Raw genomic sequence first — 22,271 nt, 5'->3', positions numbered from 1 at the left:
AATCACTACAGTGGAAACAGACAGCTGAACAGTGTTAGCAGCACTCTAACTAACATTTCCTCCAGACATACACCACATATTAAACAATTTTGAGATCATCTGAAAAGCACACCACCATATATTCTTGCCGCTTCCCGATATGTTAAGTCCAGTTGGGGTGCTTTTTAAAGTTCCAGGAGTGTCACTTTTGTTTCGTCTGCTGTATGTCCTTAAGGCATCATTTCTGGCTCCAAAGCGATGGCGACATGGCTGAAATAAAAGAACATAAACCATCATATCAAAAGAGGAAATTACATTTCTGTCACCCTTTCAAATACTAAAACATTTTCAGGCCTTTTCATACTGTCTCAAATGTCCCCAAACTGGAAGATCCTGCTCAAATAGTAGGATTAAAATTTTCCAAAAGAAATACCTTTCTACACCTTATATTTTAAATAAATTGTATGCTGCTCAGGAAACTGGGGGTGGGGGGGTTGATTACTGGACATAGTAATCAACTTACAATCACAATTGAGTCCCAAATTTCTGTTGCTAAGTGAGACAGTTGTTAAGTGAGTTTTGTCCAAGTTACAATCTTTTCTTATCACAATTATTAAGTGAATCACTTCAATTGTTAAGTTAGAAATACAGTTAAGTAAATCTGGCTTCCCCATTAATTTAGCTGGTTAGAATGTTGCAAATGGGAACCACATGATTCCAGGACACTGCAACCGTCATAAATATGAACCAGTTGCCAAGTGTCTGAATTTTGATTATGTGACAATGAGGATGCGAGAATGATCGTGTGAAAAATGTCATGTCATTTTTTTCAGTGTCATTGTATCTTTGAACAGTAACTAAACAAATGGTTGTAGCAGAAGACTATCTGTATTTGAGAAATTAATTTAAAAAATAAGTCCACAAATTTAGTCAACTTTTAGGTTGGCATGAAATGTAAAAATAGTGACAACTCATAAGCTACAATCTACAAAATACATTGGATATATTCACATATTATCATTACTTTTTACTGAAGTCAAAATAAGCTACATGATGAGCTAGTGCTATGTGTAAACAAATTGTTGTCAAGTAATCTGGCATTTTTGATAAGACAATGAATTACTGATTTCTCAACATTACCTATTCCACACCACAAGCATATGTACCCATTGTAAACAAACATAACAACTGTTTCTCAATTTCCAAAGAAAATAAGAGTATATAATTATCAGGCTGCTAATAATTCGATACTCTTCATGATATAATATATACTGCATACTGTTTGTCCTCATGCTTATGACTTCATCCCCACAGTTATAAGATCAAAATTTGGGCATTTGGCAACTGGTATATGTTTACGATGGTTGCAGCATCCAGTGTGTGTGTGTGTTCATGTGATTGCCACATGCAACCTTGCCAAGCAGCTTCTGACAAGCAAAGTCAATGGAGGAAGCTGGCTTCACTTAACCACCGCATGGTTCACTTAACTGAAGTGAATTGTTTAACAACCATGGCAAAAGTGATAAAATCAGGCATGACTCACTTAACAACTCCTTGTTTCATCATGGAAATTCTGGTCGTTAATTGTTCTTGTAGGTCAAAGACTAAATCAGAATTAGCTTGGAGTAAGAGAGCTTTAAGAGAGCTAAGTTCAATTTCAAGAGAGCTTGGGAAGAATTCCATGGATGAGAATCCTCAAGGGGAAAACAACTCAAGAAGCTTGGGAAATTTTGGAAAATGAGATTACAAAATCCCAATCTAGCACAATACCAATGAAGAAGAAAAATAACAGCTCCTAAAAGAAACCAGCACTCTCTGACAAACTGAAAGACAAAAAAGATAAGTATATAAAGTGGAAAGATTGGGACATAACTAAGGCAGAATATCAGCAAATAGCCCGAGCATGTAAAGATGAAATGAGGAAACCTAAGGCTCACAATGAAGAAAGGCTTGCCACAAAACTAAAAATAACAAAAAAAGCTTCTTCCAACATGTTAAAAACAAGAAAAAGGTTAATGAAACAATTGGTCCATTGCTGGGAGAAAGTGGCAAGAAGGTGACAAGCAACAGGGAGAAAACAGAACTATTTACTGTATATACTCGAGTATAAGCCTAGTTTTTCAGCCCACTTTTTGGGCTGAAAAAAGCCACCTCGGCTTATACTCGAGTCAGTGAAAAATTTGCCCGAAATGGAGGAGAAAAAGGGGCGGGGCCATGCCGCTGGGTGACACTCGTGAATGGCCCAGTGCCCCTGTGAGTTTCCCCTCCCTCTGTGTCAGTTTGCCGCGCAGCGCGCACCGCACCATCCCCCCTCCTCACGTTCTAATGTAATGCAGGGCTGTCTTACGATTCCCCTTCCCCCTCCTGCCGCTCTGCAACGATGTCCCACCTCCTCCTTGTTATGGCAAGCAGCCACATAGCGATGTCCCACCTCCTCTGGTACAGTGATCCAATGATAGGAATCACTGTGCCGTGTGTCATAGGAGGCGGGACATCGCTCCCGCGGCTGCACGGGACATCATCATCACAGCGGGACATCAGCATCATGAGGTGAGTGAAGTATTTCATTGAATACACCGCTAGTTTACTGTTTTTCTTTGAAATAAATATTCAAAAACATTATTGGTATCTATTTTTATTTTTGAAATTTACCGGTAGCTGCTGCATTTCCCACCCTAGGCTTATACTCGAGTCAATAACTTTTCCAGTTTTTTGTGGTAAAATTAGGTGCCTCGGCTTATATTCGGGTCGGCCTATACTCGAGTATATACGGTAACTCATGTTTTGCATCTGTCTTTACACAAAGGGATAAAACAGTCCAACCTATCAAAAACAGCACCACAAAAATCAGATTAGGAACACAAGTTGAAATAGGGAAGAAAATGGTAAGTGAGCACCTATCTACCCTAGACGAGTTCAAATCACCAGGACCGGATGGATTACACCCCAGGGTTCTGAAGGAACTGGCAGACGAGATCTCAGAACCACGAACTTTCTCTTTCGAGATCCTGGAGCACCGGGGAACTGCCAGAGACTGGAAAAGAGCTGATGGGTTCCCATCTTCAAAAAAGGGAAAAAACAGATCCAGGAAACCACAGACCTATCAGCCTGACCTCAATACCAGAAAGATTCTGGAAAGATAATCAAGCAATGAATTAGCAAACACCTAGAAGCAACAAAGTAAGCCAAAAGCCAACATGGTTTGTCAAAAACAGATCATGCCGACTAATCTTATTGCATTCTTGATAATGTGACAAAATTAGTGGACCAGAGGAATGCCGTCATATAGTTTACTTGGACTTCAGTAAGGCTTTAAGATACCATAACCTACTACTAGATAAAGTAGAAGAGTGTGGGTTAGACAGCATCACCACCAGATGGATTTGTAACTGGCTGACCAACCGCACTGAACGTGTAGTCCTCAATGGAACTGCATCTTCACGGAGGGAAGTATGCAGTGGAGTACCCCAAGGCTCTGTTTTAGGCCCAGTACTCTTCAACATCTTCATCAATGATTTGGATGCGGGAATAAATGGGAACTCATCAATTTGCAGATGACACAAAGCTGGCAGGAATAGCCAACACTCCAGAAGATAGGCTAAAGATACAGAAGGATATTGACAAACTTGAACATTGGGCACTATCTAATAAAATTCAATGGTGAAAAGAGTAAGGTTCTACATTTAGGCAACAAAATGAAATGCACAGGTACAGTATAGGTGGTACCTTGCTCAACAGTAATAACTGTGAAAGGGATCTTGGAGTCCTAGTGGACAACCATTTAAATATGAGCCAGCAGTGTGCAGCAGCTGCCAAAAAAGCCAACACAGTTCTAGGCTACATAAACAGAGGGATAGAATCAAGATCACGTGAAGTGTTAATACCACTTTATAATGCCTTGGTAAACCACACTTGGAATACTGCATTCAGTTTTGGTCGCCACGATGTAGAAAAGATGGGAGACTCTAGAAAGAATGCAGAGAAGAGCAATGAAGATTAATAGGGAACTGGAAACTAAAACATGAAGACGGTTGCAGGAACTGGGTATGTCCAGTTTAATGAAAGAAGGACTACGGAAGACATGATAGCATGTTCCAATCTCAGAGGTTGCCACAAAAAGAGGGAGTCAAACTATTCTCCAAGGCACCTGAGGGTAGAACAAAAGCAATGGGTAGGAACTAATCAAGGAGAGCAAGGGAGAGAAATTTCATGACAGTTAGAACAATTAATCAGTGGAACAGCTTGCCTCTAGAAGTTGTGAATGCCCCAACACTGGAAGTCTTTAAGAAGATGTTGGATAACCATTTGTCTGAAAGGGTATAGGGTTTCCTGCCTAGGCAGGGGGTTGGACTAGAAGACCTCCAAGGTCCCTTCCAACTCCGCTCTTATATTATTGTATTAAATAAATATAAATTTCATGTGATATGGCATTGGTAAAATGAATAAATGTACATTATATTTTATATACTCACTTTTCTTTCACCATTGGGACTGCAAGTTCCATCACTTTCATCAAATGACAGCAAATTGGCTTCACTACATAGAAAAAATATATTTAAACTTTCACCAACTGACTTAGATTAAGACAAGAATCAAGTTTCACCAATCGTTACAAAATCTTCACATATCAAAGAATATTTCCATTTGATTTTTTCTCTCTAGACTAACAGCACTATTTTCTTTAAAGATGAAGTTTATATAGAATTTTATTTCAAAATAGGGCTTATAACATTCAACATTTTAGCATTGGAGACTTCAAAACTGCAATGTATATAATACTCTCAAATCTACTTATTTGACAAGTTTAATATTGTTGCTAGATTATAGTCTTTCAATAAAACTCAGTGTTTTTTTTGGGGGGGGGATCTTCTGCAATTGTCATTATCCGAGGGCAAAGTATGTATCTGGTACAAAGTCACCTACCTGGTTTCCAACCTAAGTCAATATTAGAACTCAGTCTCCCAGTTTCCAGCCCAGTGCTTTTAACTCTACACCATATCTCTTTAAAATGGTTTGAGGGCAATAATTTAATCAATGCAATCCAAAACTGAAAGCTGAAAGTTTTTAGAGAAAAACATAAGGAAGCAACAGCAGGGGGGGAAAGAAAAGCAGATCCTTCTAGTGACCTGAGAAGAATGAAATGTGCAACCATATGAACTACCAGGGACGAAGAATGCTGAAATCACTGTTAGCATTAGGCCAGTAAGATGCAATGGCACAACCCTAAGATAGCAAATTCAGCTAGGATCCTGAGAGAAAGCATCCAAAACAGTTCGTTCGTTCATTCATTCATTCATTTTCATTCATTCACACACACACACACACACACACACACACACACGTTTCTGTGAAGAAACGTACCTGTTATATCAAAATCGTAACTGAATTCTACCTTCATATGGTTTGCAAGCATGACCAGAGAAAAAGTAATTAGAAATGATCAGAATGAATCAATAAGGTTTTGAGCAATCTGGTGCTGTATAATGCTAAAAAAGGAATTTGACTTGTATAGTACTTTAAATAGATTGTCACATTTTCAACTAGCCCAACTCTTTGTGTCACTCTCAAATACAGCATGTCACAATAATTGTGTTTCTAATATGTGCATTTTGCTACAATGTCTCATAGCTTTCACTGTTAAGGTACCAGATAAACTCTCATTCAGTGAGTGTTTTAAGAGCTATTATTATATTACCCTTATTTCTATTCTAATAACAAGCAGCTATACCCTGGAAAAAGAGTGAACCCCTGGAGTTCCTATATTACATATCAATATGCATTAATAACAAGCTGCCTTCGAAGAGCATTTAGAGGCTATAACAGACCCAGAATATGGCAAAGCAGGTAGTGACGGGCATGGTCTGTTATGCCATGTGATTCCATTGCTCTATGACCTGTACTAGTTGCTAGGGGCATATAGGGACAATTCCAGATGCTCATTATTATCTATAACGGACTTTATGGCATAGAACTTTATTTGAGAATCTGTATATCTCCCATTGTTTATGCCCACCCAATAAGATTAGGGAAATGGGCACACTCTTGATCCCTTCTGTTAAACATCATTTGTTGACATCTAGGAACAAGCTTTCTCTGTCCTAGCACCTGCCCTATAATATTTCCCCCAGAAATCATGGCTGCCACCTTAAATGATGTTCCAAATATCTCTGGAACATTTAACTGTTCTTCCAGGTAAACATAGGATACCTGCTGAAGTCCAGCACTATAGTCCTTGACTTATGATTGGCCATTCAATAACTGTTACAATGGCCTCAGGAAGGATGCTTTGTGCCCCACAAAGCAATTCTGGCCATAATAAAAGGTCCCTCCACAATGGTCATGTGACCTCATTTTTGGTGCTTGGCAACCAGTTCACAGTTATGACTGGTTGACATGTGATTGCTATGTGCACTTGGAGGCTATAAGAGGTCCAGAATACAACAATGTAGGTAGTGTGGGACATGTTGTATCATGTAACTATGCTGCTCTGTGACCTGCACAGGTTTCTAAAGGGCTTATGTAGACAATTCAAGATGCCGAACCAATTGGGAAATTCCAAAATCAAATTCCAAAGTCCCCTGAAATGCTGTCAGGGAAAGTTGCAAGTGGAGAGAAGCAAGAAGAGGTGAAGACTCTTCAGTGAGTTCGAGAAAGTTTGAGAGTGAAAGAATTGCCTGCTAAGAGAATTTTAATTTCACACAGAGCTAAAATACTTAAGCAGGCAACTCTTTTGCTCCACTTAACAACCCCGGAGATCCTCACTTATCAACTGCAACTGAGAGTGATGGGATTGAGCAAAGCAGTCACACAGCCATCTCATTAATGCCCATCTCACTCAATGACTGAGATTCCAATCCCAACTGTAGTTGTTATTGAGGACTAGCTGTAGAAATGTTATGCTATGCTTGGTTTTTCCCCCCTTAGGATCTGTTTCTTGATTTTTTATTCTCGCTTTTAAAGTACAAGCTACCCAGAAGCATGCGTATACTGTATGTATGTATGTAGTATGTATGTATGTTGTGTGTGTGTGTGTGTGTGTGTGTGTGTGTGTACACATTTATAATTTTTTAATATTTAGTATAAAACTAACATAGTATAAACACACAATTTACAGTTGCAAATACATTGCAGTACATATCCTCTAATGGATGTGTTTTGTTCAATCATTTTTCCAATACTGCAGGACACTTCATTTTCACTGTCCTTTGAAAACAAATGTTTAGGTGAATATTGCTGAATTTAGTTGCAAATACATGTTTTTAAAAACAAAGGAGCTTTGTGAAACCCAAATCATTTTTTTTTAAAAAAGTTATTCAAAAGGTTGATCAGATTGGCATTGATCCTGACCTTTTTTTACCCAGGGGTATGACATCAGCATTTTATTATATTAAAGAAAAATTATAGAGTAATCAGTACAGGAATTAATGGCAAAAGGTTCTATGATCACAAGGCACAATGTCCCAGAGGATAAGAAAAAGGCAGAAAAGGCTCTTCTCTGAACTCCGCCAGAGAGAATTCCATGACAGAAAAGATCCGCAGCATGTTCCTTCTATTGGAACATGTGGGGCTGGCCAAACCCTTTGGGGTGAGATAGTTCCTCAGTTAATAATTTGCATTTAAGTAAATAGAATAGTCATTTTGAAAAGTCATATTAAATGTATTGCCAATGCCGGGGTTCTAACACGCATACACTATACAGGTACTCCTTGCTTAATGACTATTTGAAGTGGCTGGAGCTTAAAGTTATGGCCACAGCAACAGAACTGCACTCACATGATTAAATTCAGGTGCTTGGTAGTCTGCCTGCATTTACAACAGCAAGGTGCTATTCAATTCACTCCCCCACCCCATGTCAATTTCCCACTCATCTCTTTCTTTTAGCCACTACCACTGTTTTCTTCTTCCTGGTGTGACAAGGTGCACCTGGCCTGGCCTTTCCTAAGGTGGCTGCTGTCCATTTGTCTTTCTCATAATCACAAGGTACAGGTAGTCCTCGACTTACAACCATTCATTTAGTGACCATTTGAAATTACAACAACACTGAAAAAGTGACAGAGCCTTTTTTCACACTTATGACCACTGCAGCATCCCCATAGTCGCATAATCAAAATTCAGATAATTGGTAACTGTTTCATAATTATGATGGTTGTATTGTCCTGGGGTAATGGAATAATCTTTTGCGAACTTCTGACAAAGTCAACGGGGAAGCCAGATTCACCTTACAACCATCCATCCATCCATCTTTCATTCCCTCTTCTCTCTTGCTGTTTCAATACTGAAATATTCCATTGCTTAGAAAACATGACATATTTACTATTTATAAACATACAAATGTTAATTTGTATACATTGTACACATTAATATGCATTTACATATTTTATATTGAGGAAAATATCATGGATCAGAAGACTTAGTTCCTAGAGATATAAAATATTCATTGATTTTTTATATTCAAACATTTTCACATTTATAATTTCATTCTCCTCACTAAAATATATCAGGACATAAGGTAGTCTATTTTTATTAAACATTCAAAGTACTAATTGTTATCACATCAGTCTATTTATTAGGAAAAGAATGTTAATCTGTTCCTTTATTCTGAATCAATATAACTTAAAACATAAACATAAAATGCAATTCTGTCCCATATAAATCTAATTACAGAAAATGAACTTATGGTTTCAAGACTCTTCAATTGATCACATGTTATTAGTTAAGAATCTCAGACTTTATAACCATGGCAATATTTCTCAATTTATATTGCATGTGTAGGGAAAAAGGGAAAAAAACTACCTTTCCAATAGATTTAGATAGCATTCTTTTGATAATGTTTCTACCTGGTTTATAGTTTTCAAATATTCATAAGTAAAATGTATAAGACACAAAGTGAACAATTGGAAATATTATGTCTGCAGTATTTCTAAAATGAGAATCTCATTTTTAAAATCTAAATTAAGTACAGCCCTTAATTCATTCATACCTCTATTATAAATTCTAGGAATGTTAAAATGTTAATTTTAGCTATTTTTTGAATAAAGAATAGCATATTTTGAAAATTAGACTGAAAATGTACTGCATAGCATATAAAAATGATATAATTTCTCTTTGTTTAAATTGTGCATAAGAAAATCAGAATGGGGGAGCAGAAAACCTTATTATTACTAATGAATTATTATTCATTTAAGACGTCTATTACTATATTTTCCAACAGCCTAGAGTAAAATATCCTTACTCTTTCTCTGTATCTCCTTCACTTTCTTCTGAATGATCAAAGCTCCAGTTATTTTTAAAACCTCCATCCCGCTTGGACTGTGATTTATCCAAAGCTGAAAAGAAATAAATTAGGATCAGTTCTGGTTCCAAGAAACTCATAAATATATATCTATATATAAAATAAAGCAATTTTAATAATGAACAATCCAAAGTACAATTTAGGTTTATTCAATCTAGGGGAAAGGAGTAGACAAAACCAAACTAAATTTAAATGCAGATGCACTTAATGCATGTACTGTATTTCCTAATGGTGGGATCAGTGGTGGGATTCAAAATTTTTTACTACCGGTTCTGTGGGCGTGGCTTGATGGGCGTGGCGTGGCTTGGTGGGGGTGGCAGGAGAAGGATACTGTAAAATCTCCATTCCCACCCCACAAAGGTTACTGCAAAATCCCCATTTCCTCCCAGTCAGCTGGGACTCGGCAGAGAAGAGATGGGGAAGGGGCCAGTCATGTGTTATTTACTGGTTCTCCAAACTACTGAAAATGTCTGCTACTGGGTCTCCAGAACTGGTCAGTATCTGCTGAATACCACATCTGGGTGGGATGCAGGCTTGTAAGGCAGTCTCTCTATAGTTTGCACCATTCCATAAAATAACATGAGTATAAAATAAAAATAGTATGGATCCAACTAAGGTTAGTCTACACTTTTCTATTTTATTAAAAAACATTATAAGAAAGCTTTGATTGAACATATCATGATGGAAAGTGGATATTATTTGCTTCTCGTTCTTTTTCTGTGTGTGGGGGGGTTCTGCTTGATGTTGTTTACTACTAAAGGAAATGTATATGCATTATCATCTGGAGCATTTCTGGGGGACCATGTAAAATCCATATGAAGTTCTGAAGACTCAAACTATGTTCTCATGGTGAAACTGATAATCTAGGCAATTGTTCATACACAAGTTCATTAATTTTTTAATATAGCTGTCGTAGTTTAGTTCACATTTTTATTTTAAATGCAGTGTTATCCTATAAAGTTGAAGAGTACTATCATGATTTCAAAGTAGGTTAGCCAGCAAACAACAACATTCCAAAAATGAGCGTACCATATTCCCATTCAGCAGTTCAGAAATTTATTAAAATTTGGGCAAAATATTGTTCATGTATACCCTTATCATAAATGCATTAATTCTGGCAAAGGGTTGCTTCTGACTCCTTAAAAGTGAATGTTCCTTACTGCATTAGTTATGAACAACATTTGTACTTTGACTTCAAATGGAACGAGGAAGAAATAGAAACAGGGAACAGACATCAATCACATCTACTAGAGTATGGTGCTTAAAATTCCTCTTATAGTACATTCCCCACTTTCATTGTGTAAATGAAATCTGAATAGTAATTAGTTCTTTTCTGAATTCCATTCCTATTGCAGCCTGAAATAATTAAATAATTAAAACATCTCATTACCTTAGGAAATGATTAGTAGACAACATACAACTGAAGCGGTCTCAATTAAAAAGAAAATGTATGGTCACAATTGCACAGACAAGGTGGAAGCACTATTAGTTTGTTCCTTCTTTGCCTGGGAATGCCACAGAAGCCTACAGGAAAGGAGGGGAAAGCTCCATCCAACTTTTGACAGTGCTGATGTGCCTCATCCCTCTTCTCTACATTGCTTCAACAATAACCTGCTTCTGCAATTCCTAGTATCATTCTTTCACTACCTCCTCTGAGGTGCCACTGCTGCCTTAATTCAAGAGAGACATATTCAAGCACCACCCACTGTAAATGCTAGAAGGGGATTGGATAGGTCAGTTGGGTAGCCAATAGCTGAATAGAAGAGGAAGTTCCCCTATCTCCCTATTCTGCCATATGCCACCGGTACTCTTGAATTTAAATCACAAATATAGATTAATAACAGATTCAACCTTTCCCCTACTCATCCTACTCCATTCCCATCTTTTAGTCAGCATTGAGTTTTTACATCTTTATAGTATTTTCTTCATATTGTATAAAGGTTTTGTATATTTTTATCCTTTTAATATTGTAAACTCAAGAGTTATGCAGTGCTAAGTTGGGTAGCTAATATATTAATAGAGTAATACTATTGCACAAAATGCTTGAAAAATAGAAAACTTATTATATGCCATTTTAGCAACCAATAGAAAAATGATGTCCTCAGGGATATAATACATTTTTACAAATATATGCATTAAAAAAGATATATTTTGAATAGTACAAAGGAGCATCTATTTCACTGTCATCCTCCATTATATTCTGTATACAAACAATATGCAAAAGTAATATTTGCTGCACATAGCATTGTAATAAATGAAGTAAAATTAAATGACAATTAGAATTAAAACTATAAAAGCTAATAGAAAAAATAACGACGATACTTTCAAATAGCATCTGGCATCAACCCACATATACCCCCTGGAAAAACTCCTCTTTTAGAAGCTTTTGGAAGGCAAGTAGAGTTGGGGGGTCAAAGCACTGTATCTGTAAAGTGCCTTTAGCAGCTGTGAACTTCAGTGTTCCGGATTGCTATAGAAAAAAACATCCCACACTAACCAAATGCTCCAGTACCAAAATAACAACCCAACTTCCCATAAAAGGAGCTGTATTAGAATGTTATTCATACAAATTCACACTCAGTGCAGCAACCTGGAACAACAGAAAAAGGAAACAGATCACCTACACAACTTCTTCCAATAGAATGGATACACATGTAACTTTATTTTTAAAAAACACCTAGCTAAAACCCTCAAAACATCTTGAGTAAACCAACAAGTAGTCCATGAAGAAAAACTAGGACTTTCAACAACATATAGTATAACCACTACAGCAATAACCACTACATAGAACAGACAGGCTATTGTATACCCTTGACCGAAGATTGGTACACTCCTCCTCTCTGAGATGGTCATCCTCTTCCACCAACTGTGCAGCTTCAGGAGGGACACAGATGCAGCGGTGAGGGAGGATGGGGACATCCACCTAGCTAGCCAGATCAGCAAAATCAACCTTAGCAATCAATGGGGTGACAGATGTCGCAGCGAGATCACCCTCACATTTTATTCCAATCTCATTTTAAATCGTATTTTATTCCAATCTCATTTTAAATCGTATTTTATTCCAATTTGATTTTAAATTGCTTTTATCAAATTTTAGTAATTATTTGTTTCTGGAATTCTGCACTTTGATATGGCTCAAGGGCTAATCAATCAATAAATAAGGAAGATAAAGCAGGCAGGCAGAAAACTAACAGAGCACATAGATGAGTATGAATTAACAATCAGAAGACATGACCCTTAATTTCACAACACAGACTCAACCAAATTTCAACTGGGAAACTGAGTGCATCTGTGGACCAAGCTAAATCCAAAACCACTAAGGGATTCCTGGAAGCTGATTCAGACAAATCAGACATCAATAGATACGTAGAAATAAACAATATTTGCACACTATTCAAAAGGAACAATACAAAGGAAATTAAGAAAGAAACAAAAAGACCAGACTATATCCCCTCTAGTAGCCAGTGCCCAAATTAGCAGGTATTAACACCAGGCAAACCATCAAGCAGAAAAATATCTCAGTCAAAACTACCAAGAAGTAGCCCACTATTGAATGTAAACAGGGAGCAAGGCCCACACTCATTAGTATATTACCTAGTTGGGCAATAAAACTTCTCCAAGCAAACAACCAAGCTCAGAGAACACCAGACTGCATAGTTCAACCATGAACTATATATGTTCTTCTATTGGCATAGGGTTGTTGAAAAATATTTAAAAAAATAAAGGCTGTCTACATAAAATATGCACATATGCAATTTATTAATCCTTTAAAATGAAAGAATTAATGCAAGGCTAAGATATTTTTTTCAGCCTTACCTTATTGTTTTGATATTCTTACTTTAAAATCTGTTTTTTTTACAAGTTGTCTTTGCTTTTAGTACTTTGGTTTGTGTTCTTATGAATAAATATTAGAATAAAACCAATTCTTATTTAGTTTACAGTGCTCAATTTCACAATCTTATTGTCCTATGCACTTGTTGGATAAGGATGTCTTCTATGGAAAAATACCACAGGTTTTACTATATGAATACTTTATTACATGAAACAATTTAGTAGAGGATAAACAGAAATAGCCAATTATCTAGTTATATATCATACAAGATGGCAAGTGCAGAAGTTTGACACCCCTCCAGTTACTACTTTACAACATCTTATTTGGAAGATTAAAAAGGCTCCAGTGTTTCTTGTATGAAGCTAAGAATCCTTCTCTTCTTACTTTTGCATTTTTCTCTTGTCAGTACAGAAATTAAACCTGAAAGGAGACTGTGAATTTCAGCAATACAATGATCTGAAACATATCTCAAAATCAACTATTAAATACTTATAAAGACAAAGATTTTATAATGTCCTTCACAAACCTTAATTTAAGTACCGTATTTATCGGCGTATAACACGCACCGGCGTATAACACGCATCCCCCATTTTAACACAAAAATTTGAGTAAAAATTTTTTCATTAAAAATAAATGACTTGGAAGCTCGGAACTTAATGTTGGATTAAAATTTATAACATTAGAACATGAATTGTAACATTAACTCCTCAACATAAAGTGCCTTCCTTCCTTCCCTCCCATCCCTTTCTTTATGTTTTCTTCATGCTTTCTTTTCTTTTCCTCTGCTCTTTTTAAATCCCCCCCCTTCTTCTCCTCCTCTACATTTAGGTTGGATTAGTTTGTACAACGGTCATCAAACTTCTGAAGTAAAAATAAATAAATAAATCATATTTAAGAAGAAGAAAAAAGGAAGACGTTTTTAGTTAAGTCAAACGTTTTAATAAAAGTTTCATCTTTTAAGATTTGTCCAACACATCCAATTGTAACCTTAACAGTAAAGAATATCACCCCAGCTGCTAAAGGTTCAACCAGTCTGAGAACCATTGAAAAGACAACAGTGCAAAATCCAAAACACAACTTCCTCACCGCCATTGCTTTGGTACCAAATCTTTGAGGAAGGGGCTCCAGAAAGGAGAGGAGGAGGAGGAGGAGGGGGAGGAGGAGGGAACCAAAGAGAGGCTTTTACCGAGTCTGCGCCCCACAGCCAGGACCGTCCTTGCGCCTCAAGCCGCGTTTCTTCCCCGCAAAGCCCTTCGGGCAACCCGAGAGTTCCTTTTGGCGCCAGAAGGGCTTTGCAGGAAGAAACGCCGCGTTTCTTCCTGCAAAGCCCTTCTGGCGTCAAGCGGAACTCTCGGGTTGCCCGAAGGGCTTTGCAGGAAGAAACGCGGCTGGAGGCGCCAGGACGGTCCTGGCTGTGGGGCGCAGACTCGGTAAAAGCTCTCTTTGGTTCCCTCCTCCTCCCCCTCCTTCCACAGTCTGTGTGACGCTGCCGCCAGGCTGAGAGCTGCCGCTGAAACAAGTTTGGGGAGGTCCTTTGCAGGCAGCCAGTTCTAGCTGCCTGCAAAGGACTTCCCCACGTTTGCTTTGAAAGAAACCTCTGCGCGGGAGTTAGAAACCTCTGCGCGGGGGTTTCTTGCCATGTGCGCGGCCGTGCGGCCGCGCACCTTAGAGGGAACAGTGGACCCGGCGTATAACACGCAGTATCGGCGTATAACACGCAGGCAGGGTTTAAGCTTGCAATTTAGTTTTAAAACTGCGTGTATACGCCGATAAATACGGTATTCAAAATCTTGGATAAATCTCAAACATGAAGTGCACAGAAATAGATCTAAGAGTATTTTTGAATTACATGAGTTCTGCAAAGAGTGGGGGAAATAAAAATACTGTACAAAGATTTTTCAGTTGGCTACAAGAAATATATAGAAGCAGTTATTAGTGTTACAAAGAAATGAGTGAAAGGGGCTTCAAACTTCTCCATCTGCCATATTACCCTTTCTCTTCTTAATTTGGATCTGTAAACAACTTCACATAAGCATTGTTCACAATTCTAAAAAATTATGTTAGGTTTATTTTGACTAGGAGGACCTATTTTTTCATACAACTCTGTACATTATTAACAATGGGATTTCCCCTTTTTTCAGAAAAAAAATGCTCACAGGGTGTTTGTTTTTTAAGGACAAGTCCCTGCAGTTTTTCTTGGCAAGATTTCAGAAATAGTTTGCCATTGACTCCTTCTTAGGGGTGAAAGAGTGACTGGCCCAAGGTCACCCAACTGGGTTTGTGCCTATGGCAGAATTAGAGTTCAGTCTCTTGATTTCTAGTCTGATGCCTTCTCTTGCTACATCAAACTGGCTCTCTGAAATTTAGATCCTAATAGAACGTAAATTTTGACTTTCACTATCAATTCTGTTCAATCTTAAAAATAGAAAGGCCAAAAACAGTTTTTCATTTTAAATTCTGATTTAAAGCCATAATTAATTTTGTGAATTGCTTCCACACTAATTCAAATTTAAAGTGTTTAATAATCTCTTATCAATTTTAACAAAATTGCCCCTTTTCTATTATGATTACAGGCACAATTCCGAGGGCTGTTTTTTATTTATTTTTAACAACATTCTTCAAATTGGGACTCTCATATTAACTAATCCAGACTTTTAGTTTGGTGGCGAGTGATAAAACTGAAAACTTATTAGAAAATAAACGCTAATATAAGTATTCTAAATTCAATCTGAAATGAATTACTGAATGAGAATATTAAAAGTTCTCTTTGGAATTGGTCCAAAATGTATCAGCACTGCTTCATAACAGAAGTGTATGGAACAGCTTTAAAGCCATAGTTTTCAAAGTGAAAGGGCAGTTCTCCAAAAAATAGTTTGGGAAGGGAGAAACTATGAGGTATAGAGACAAAGGAAGAAAAAAATGCAAAAAATAAATCTTAACTTTCTTTCAGTTATAAAATCCACTCAACCTACCACTACCAATTGTTGGGATTCCACATAACCATGCATATTATCCACAGCTACTTCATTGAGATTTCTGGAGCCTTGCTTTTCTAAATATAATTTATCTTCTTGTTTCATGAAGTGAGCAAAACAATCAGATAGATGATGAAAAGACTCTTCATTCTATTGCTCCACTCCTATCCATGAACTTGTTTTTAATTCTGACGATGAGGGAGTATCAAAAACCAACTCTTCCACCACAATCTTAAAGGAAGATTACAGTAAGTTGTTATGTCTGCCAATGATACCACTAATCAGGAACAAGGTCACCCAGCATTAAAATGATTAGTCAACTTTAACTTCCTTCAACGTTGTCCACAAATAATTTTTTCTTCCCAATAAAGGAATGTTTATCAGAAAAACTAAATATACAAATGCAACTTCAAATTCCTTAGTATCATTCAAGTAGATTTAGTAAAATAAAACACATCTTAGTTTTATGCTTAAAAAACAATACAATATTAACTATATTGCTTTCATTTCTTCCTTCTCCTTTATGTATTATTATGTATTATTTTAATTATGTATTATTTATCATATTCTGTTCATGGTTTTAGAAAAAAATGTTCCTATTAGATATTTGTATTATTTAGAAATTAAAAAAGAGCTTTGTTGAATCTAAATAATATTCCAACTTTCTAATTTCTAAGTGATTAGTCAGTTACCTGATCTTCATGACTTGACACATTTTGACAAATCTTGAAGTTTCAATTTACCTTTATTTTAAAAATGGGAAGGATGCCAGAGTTTGCTGAATAATGCTAGAATTGTTCAGGTTTATATATAACACTACCCCGTCTACTATCTTTCAAACTGTAGTGTCTAGCTTCATGCAATACATGTTGACTAGTAAACATGAACATGATACATAATGTATCATAGTCACAATCAGAATTTATTGATACAATTCCCAAGTGTCATTAAGTTGCTTTTCCTCAATTTTGTATTGTGAATTAATACTATCTCTCCCATCTTGCAGCCATTGATCATGCTGATAAATATTTAACTATTACTTGACTGGGATGATGTATAAACATAAATACATACCAGTAAATAAATAAATGTGTCTACAACATATATGGAAAACATTATAAGGGTAAAGAGACTACCATAAACTGATTGCAATTATATACAACAATCAGTTTAAAAAGGTATTTATAGCTGGAAAACATAAACTATCTGATAACTATTGGTATGCCATAATGAATGAAACTATTCAATTTTCTTCTTTAAAAAGAATTTACTCAAGTCATCTTCTAGAGCTATAGCAACATGAGATCAATGTATCATTAATAAGATTAATAAAACAAGATCCTGCTTGTGGTGCAATGAACATAAGTAACCTGTAGAAGAGAATACAATACTCAAATTATAGCAGCAAGGAATGGTCCAAGCTTCATTTTCTATTTGATAGAAGAGAATACAATACTCAAATTATAGCAGCAAGGAATGGTCCAAGCTTCATTTTTCTATTTGATATTGATATGATGCAAATTCTGCTTTGATATGTTAACTATCTTTATCATACCAATACAGAAGGATATTTAACTTTCATTAAAATGTTTTAAAAATCAGTATAGACACTGCACAAAGTCATATACATCATGTATTAATTTGATTATATTTGAAGGTGACCCCTAAAAAGAACCATGATTGTCCATTAAAAGAGCCACTTTCTATTTGCCTTATGTTGATCTTGCTGTTCTACTACAAACTAGCCATTCACCTACAACAGCCATTTTGTGTTTCCTCCTTTTTTTATGGTAGCCTTTCTGTGACTGTCACCATAGCAATCTATAATCCCTATTCAAAATTACAAATGTCACTGCAGTTGTTTTATTTAGTACCATGGTTATTCTCTGTCATCAATGAAGACACCCCTATCCTGTTCATCTTGCCCTCCCAGTATATTCCAATAATTCAATGCTTCTTCCTTGTTCCTTATTTTCTGTTGGCCCAGTTCAGTCTTAAATTAGCTTGCTCCTGAGGACAGTTATAGACTGCAAACAGATTAGAAAGATAATATTAAAATGAGAACCAAATGATTTCTAAAATCTTTATAGAAAATGAAGCTTAGAGTACCTGGATTAAATTGTGCAACAAAAATAGGAGGAACACTAGCCATAATTGTTTTGAGATCAATACATGTGAATGAAACTATTATATGCAAATCAGATGTTAATATTTAGGAAATATTGCCCTTCAAGGTCAAAATAGCCTTGTTTTCCAAACTACTGCAGAGAATTTTACCCCATATATGATTTAAATAACAAACTTAAGTAAATGCAACAGGTTCATAATCCTGCAATCCAAGTAATAATTCATGTTCCTACACATTTATATACAAGCACATTTCTACTTGTGAGAAGTTCCAAAACAATGATAATAGTTAATCATTATTAATACTAATAAATATTAATAAAATGAAATAAATGGTTCAAGATCGATTACAAATCTATCTACTGACATGTTAAATGGAATGCTAGTTAATGTGGACTACACCCCTGTGGCTGTACTAAGATAGCACACTAAAGTACGCTTATTAATAGCAATTTGAGCCTAAACTGCATAAAAGCTTCTATGTCTGAGAAACCACTATTTATGAAACAACTTTATATGACATTATAGCCATTTTTACTTCACAAACGTTTGTGAAGAGGTATTACTATGATGTGGCAAAAACTGCCCAACCACAAAAAGCTGTTTCATATATACAACTTTCCAAATGAAACAACTGCCAATGTATTCCTTTTGTTTCAGCATGCTTTGATAGCGCAGTGTCATTTTCTGTCACCGCACTGCTACAACCCCTATACCACTAAATTTTAGGAATGATTCATATTTTCCTTTTTAGGTATACAAAGCAGGTAGGAAATGCCCTGATGACTCCTGTAAGCACTACTGCTGAATATACACATATATGCTATTCAACATATAGTCATAATAAGGAAAAGGTAATCTTTAACCTTTGCTGTGATAATAAATCCAGTATATTTCCAAATGTTACAAAGAAGTAACATTTGAACCTGCTTTCACATCATTCTTCCTCACATAATTTGAAGAGCTGGTATGAAACCTTATCATCTCATTTCATGGATACAAGAACCAAAAATCAAATTATCAATGTTAGACAGCACATTCAACATATGAACATATCCTACTTTCGAAATTAAACACAGCTAAAAAAAAATTTAACCTTGGAATCTTTTATTAAAAAAAAAACCTCCATTAAATTATTTTTGGAGAGAAAAGCAAGCTATTTAAGTCATCAAAGAAAATATAATTGCCAAGAGGAATTTTATTCTGGCATTTTATACTTAACTTTGGAAGGTACTTTTCATATATTTTTTGTGACCAGAATATATAGAAAAGATGAAAACCCGCCCATTTTGTGACTTTTGAGTTGGCCTGGAGTTAGTATATCTTCTAATATGGATGCTCAATTAAGGTAGCAAAGGCATGCCCACCTTCCTAGAAAAAGGCTTTACTTAGTAGTAAAGATAGCTATGATGGCATTGTAAACTTTTCTTACCAATTGATGTCCAGCAAGATTAGGGGGAAAGAAGCACATAAATTGGGCGGTGGGAAGGGGGGACACCATACAAACCAGGTATATAATAATTCTCACATCAGCATTTTCTATCGTCTGATTTTTTTCTCTCTCTCTCTCAATATCTTGAAGATAGCATTAAAAATAATTAATGCAGAAAAGGAAAAGCTTCTTTATGGGGTAAAAGGAACATTAAAGTAAAAAAGGGGGGGTGCCAGCAGCTGCCATAATGAAGGCGACCACACAAAAGTCTGACTCAATTAGCTTCATCTCTTATCGAAATATTAACCTTTGCCAGCCATCACCGCTCCCCTCCCAGTATGCAGGTTTTTTTCCCCTCTTGCTTTTGTTCGAATTTTTGTAAAAAAAGGAAAGAAAGAAAGAAAGAAAGAAAGAAAGAAAGAAAAGTAGACTAAACCGCTCCTGCTCCTCTTTTTTTTACCTCGCTCCTACAAGACTTGCCGATCCTATAGGATAGAAAATCCCCACTAGTGGAAGCCAAACGCGGAGAGGGGGGTCCAGCTCCCTTCCCGAGCTTCCTTTCGAGATAGGTTTACTCGGAAGTAGGACGCCTTGAATCCCCAGGGAAAAGGCTTCTTTTCATGGAAAGGCGCTTCGGCTTCCATGACCCCCCACCGAAATCCACTTACCCTCGAGAAGAAAGCCCGGCTGCCGGATATTCCCTACGTTTCTACCCCCGCCGACGCCGCCACCACCGGCCATCTTCGCTCAGCCGCTGATCTCGTTTCACACCATCGCGCCGACCAGCCTTTTTCCCCCCTCGCCGCCTTTCCTCCTCGGTCTGGCCCAGGCGCCTTCTCAGAGGTGCAGGGTACGGCACACTAGGCCTCTCCCTTCGGCCTGCACCCGCCGCCGCCGCCTTGCCTCCTCCAGCCGACTTCCCAGCGACTGGCTGGAGGAGCCGGGTATGATAGAGGGTGTGTGGGGGGGTGCCTTTTCAAGGGCCCCTCAGCCCGGCCGGGCCTACGAAGCGCGAAAGGGAAGCGTTGCCGGCTGCCTTCTCTTCACCGCCTCCTTTTATTGTGTTCGGCGGCGGCAGCTTCTCGGCCGCTCGCGGCAGACGAGAAGAGGCAGAAGAGGCCGCTGCAGTCCCGCCGGCGGGCTCGCTCTGGCCGCTGCGCTGCCTGCCACCCAAAGGCGGGGCGGTAAGGACGAATGAACCCAACCGAGCCAGGCTGCTCCTCGCCGCCGCCGCCGCCACCGCTACCCTTTCCCCCCCCCACCCTCCCGGCTGCGGGCTGTGCGGCGGCCAACGCTTTCCCCCTCCTTGCGGCGCTCCCCTCAATGGAGGCCCCCGAGATCAAGCCCCGCCGATCAGTACGCGACCCAGCGCAGCCTGCCTGCCGGCCTTTCGGGGGGCTCGCTCGCTCCCAGAGGCCGGCCCCGCGGAAAAAGAAGGTGTAGCTAATTTGACAACGAACCCAACACCTCTGCCTCCCCCTTCCCCACCCCGCCTCGCACCCATGTTTAAAATGGCCGCAGTTGCACGAATGTCCCCGGTTCTTTCGGCTGCTTTCTTATTACCCCCTCTCAGCTCTAGAGAAAAGGCCTCTCGAAGGAAGGGAGTGAGGGAAAGTTGGGGTGGTTAACTTCGAAATTGTTTAAAGAGTGCATGGACGAATGTGTTGTTGTTGTTTTAAAAAAATCCCTTCTCAAGTCATTAGGCTCAGGGATACTTTATTTTTTTTTAAAAAAACCCAACTCTTGAGAAAATAGCTCATTATTTTTACCCTGAATATACTGGATAGTGTAACGTTTTTCCTTGTCCCCCAAGGGGACAATTTTCTGACAAATATATAAAAATATAAAGAAAATTGCTGACAGTTTCAAAGGTAAGATGATCAATACATGCCCTGAAGTACATACATTGTATGTATACTTTGGGGTGATTTCAGTGTAATTGCTGCTGCAGCATCAGTATCTTTCAACTTGGCATTTTGGGGGATCTAACCTACCACAGTGGGCCCATAGTATCCCACCACCTCCTATCCCTTACTTATTAAATTCAAACCACACTTTAACTCTGGAAAACATTTGGTATTTCTATTACCGTATATCTTTAAAAGTCATATCTCATTTAGTCCCTCCTGTTAATGCATTGGTTGTGATCAATTATAAGCAGTAGGATTGGCTTAGATATTCCTTCATTTTTTAAAATTTTTGGCAGCTGACTATAATTAAGTATTACTATACTTAATAGGAGTTACAAAAGTAAATAAGTAAAATAATCCTGAAATTCAGCCTTAAATATAGTCAATAAAGGACCCTAATTGTTGCTACTTTTCTTTAGTTATACCATAGGCCTTCTAAAATTTATTTGGGAACTTTGTATATATATATAGTCACAAGAGACCATTCAGACAGAAACCCAATATTTTTTACTGTTGCCTTTTTGTTACATTTGTTATATTTATGCTGATAAATAAATAAAGGGAGACTAGTATAGATCTATTTCAAGCTATTTAGCTCTCATCAGCTAGCCATACCCTTGCTGGGAATCGAACCTGTGCTCTATTGCCTCTTAGGCAGGAGTGTTAACCATTGAGCTACAGGGCTTGACTCCTTATCAGCCAGGCCAGGGTGAAAGGTATATAT

The 22,271-nt window shown here is 37.6% G+C and overlaps 1 protein-coding gene across 4 annotated transcripts in view; it reads right to left on the bottom strand.

Annotated features, from left to right (window-relative positions):
• Positions 1-21,153, bottom strand: part of SENP6 (SUMO specific peptidase 6) — a 66,368-nt gene extending 45,215 nt beyond the window's left edge. For 2 of the 4 annotated variants that reach the window (XR_004255178.1, XM_032215286.1), the window contains exons 1-4: positions 20,306-21,153; positions 9,212-9,305; positions 4,452-4,515; positions 113-249 (exon numbers count right to left, since the gene is read on the bottom strand). Coding sequence is in view for 3 of the 4 variants with exons in the window: in XM_032215286.1 (XP_032071177.1) it covers positions 113-249; positions 4,452-4,515; positions 9,212-9,305; positions 20,306-20,378 (368 nt within the window). In the remaining variant the exon portion in view is untranslated. The remainder of the gene's footprint in view (positions 1-112; positions 250-4,451; positions 4,516-9,211; positions 9,306-20,305) is intronic. The other 2 variants (XM_032215287.1, XM_032215288.1) reach the window with 2 other exon arrangements.
• Between the last annotated feature and the right edge of the window lie 1,118 nt (positions 21,154-22,271).

Source organism: Thamnophis elegans, chromosome 4 (assembly GCF_009769535.1).
Source record: "Thamnophis elegans isolate rThaEle1 chromosome 4, rThaEle1.pri, whole genome shotgun sequence".
Lineage (NCBI taxonomy): Eukaryota > Metazoa > Chordata > Lepidosauria > Squamata > Colubridae > Thamnophis > Thamnophis elegans.
The sequence above is the reverse complement of the archived record's forward strand: the minus strand, read 5'-3'. Positions and strand labels throughout refer to the sequence as shown.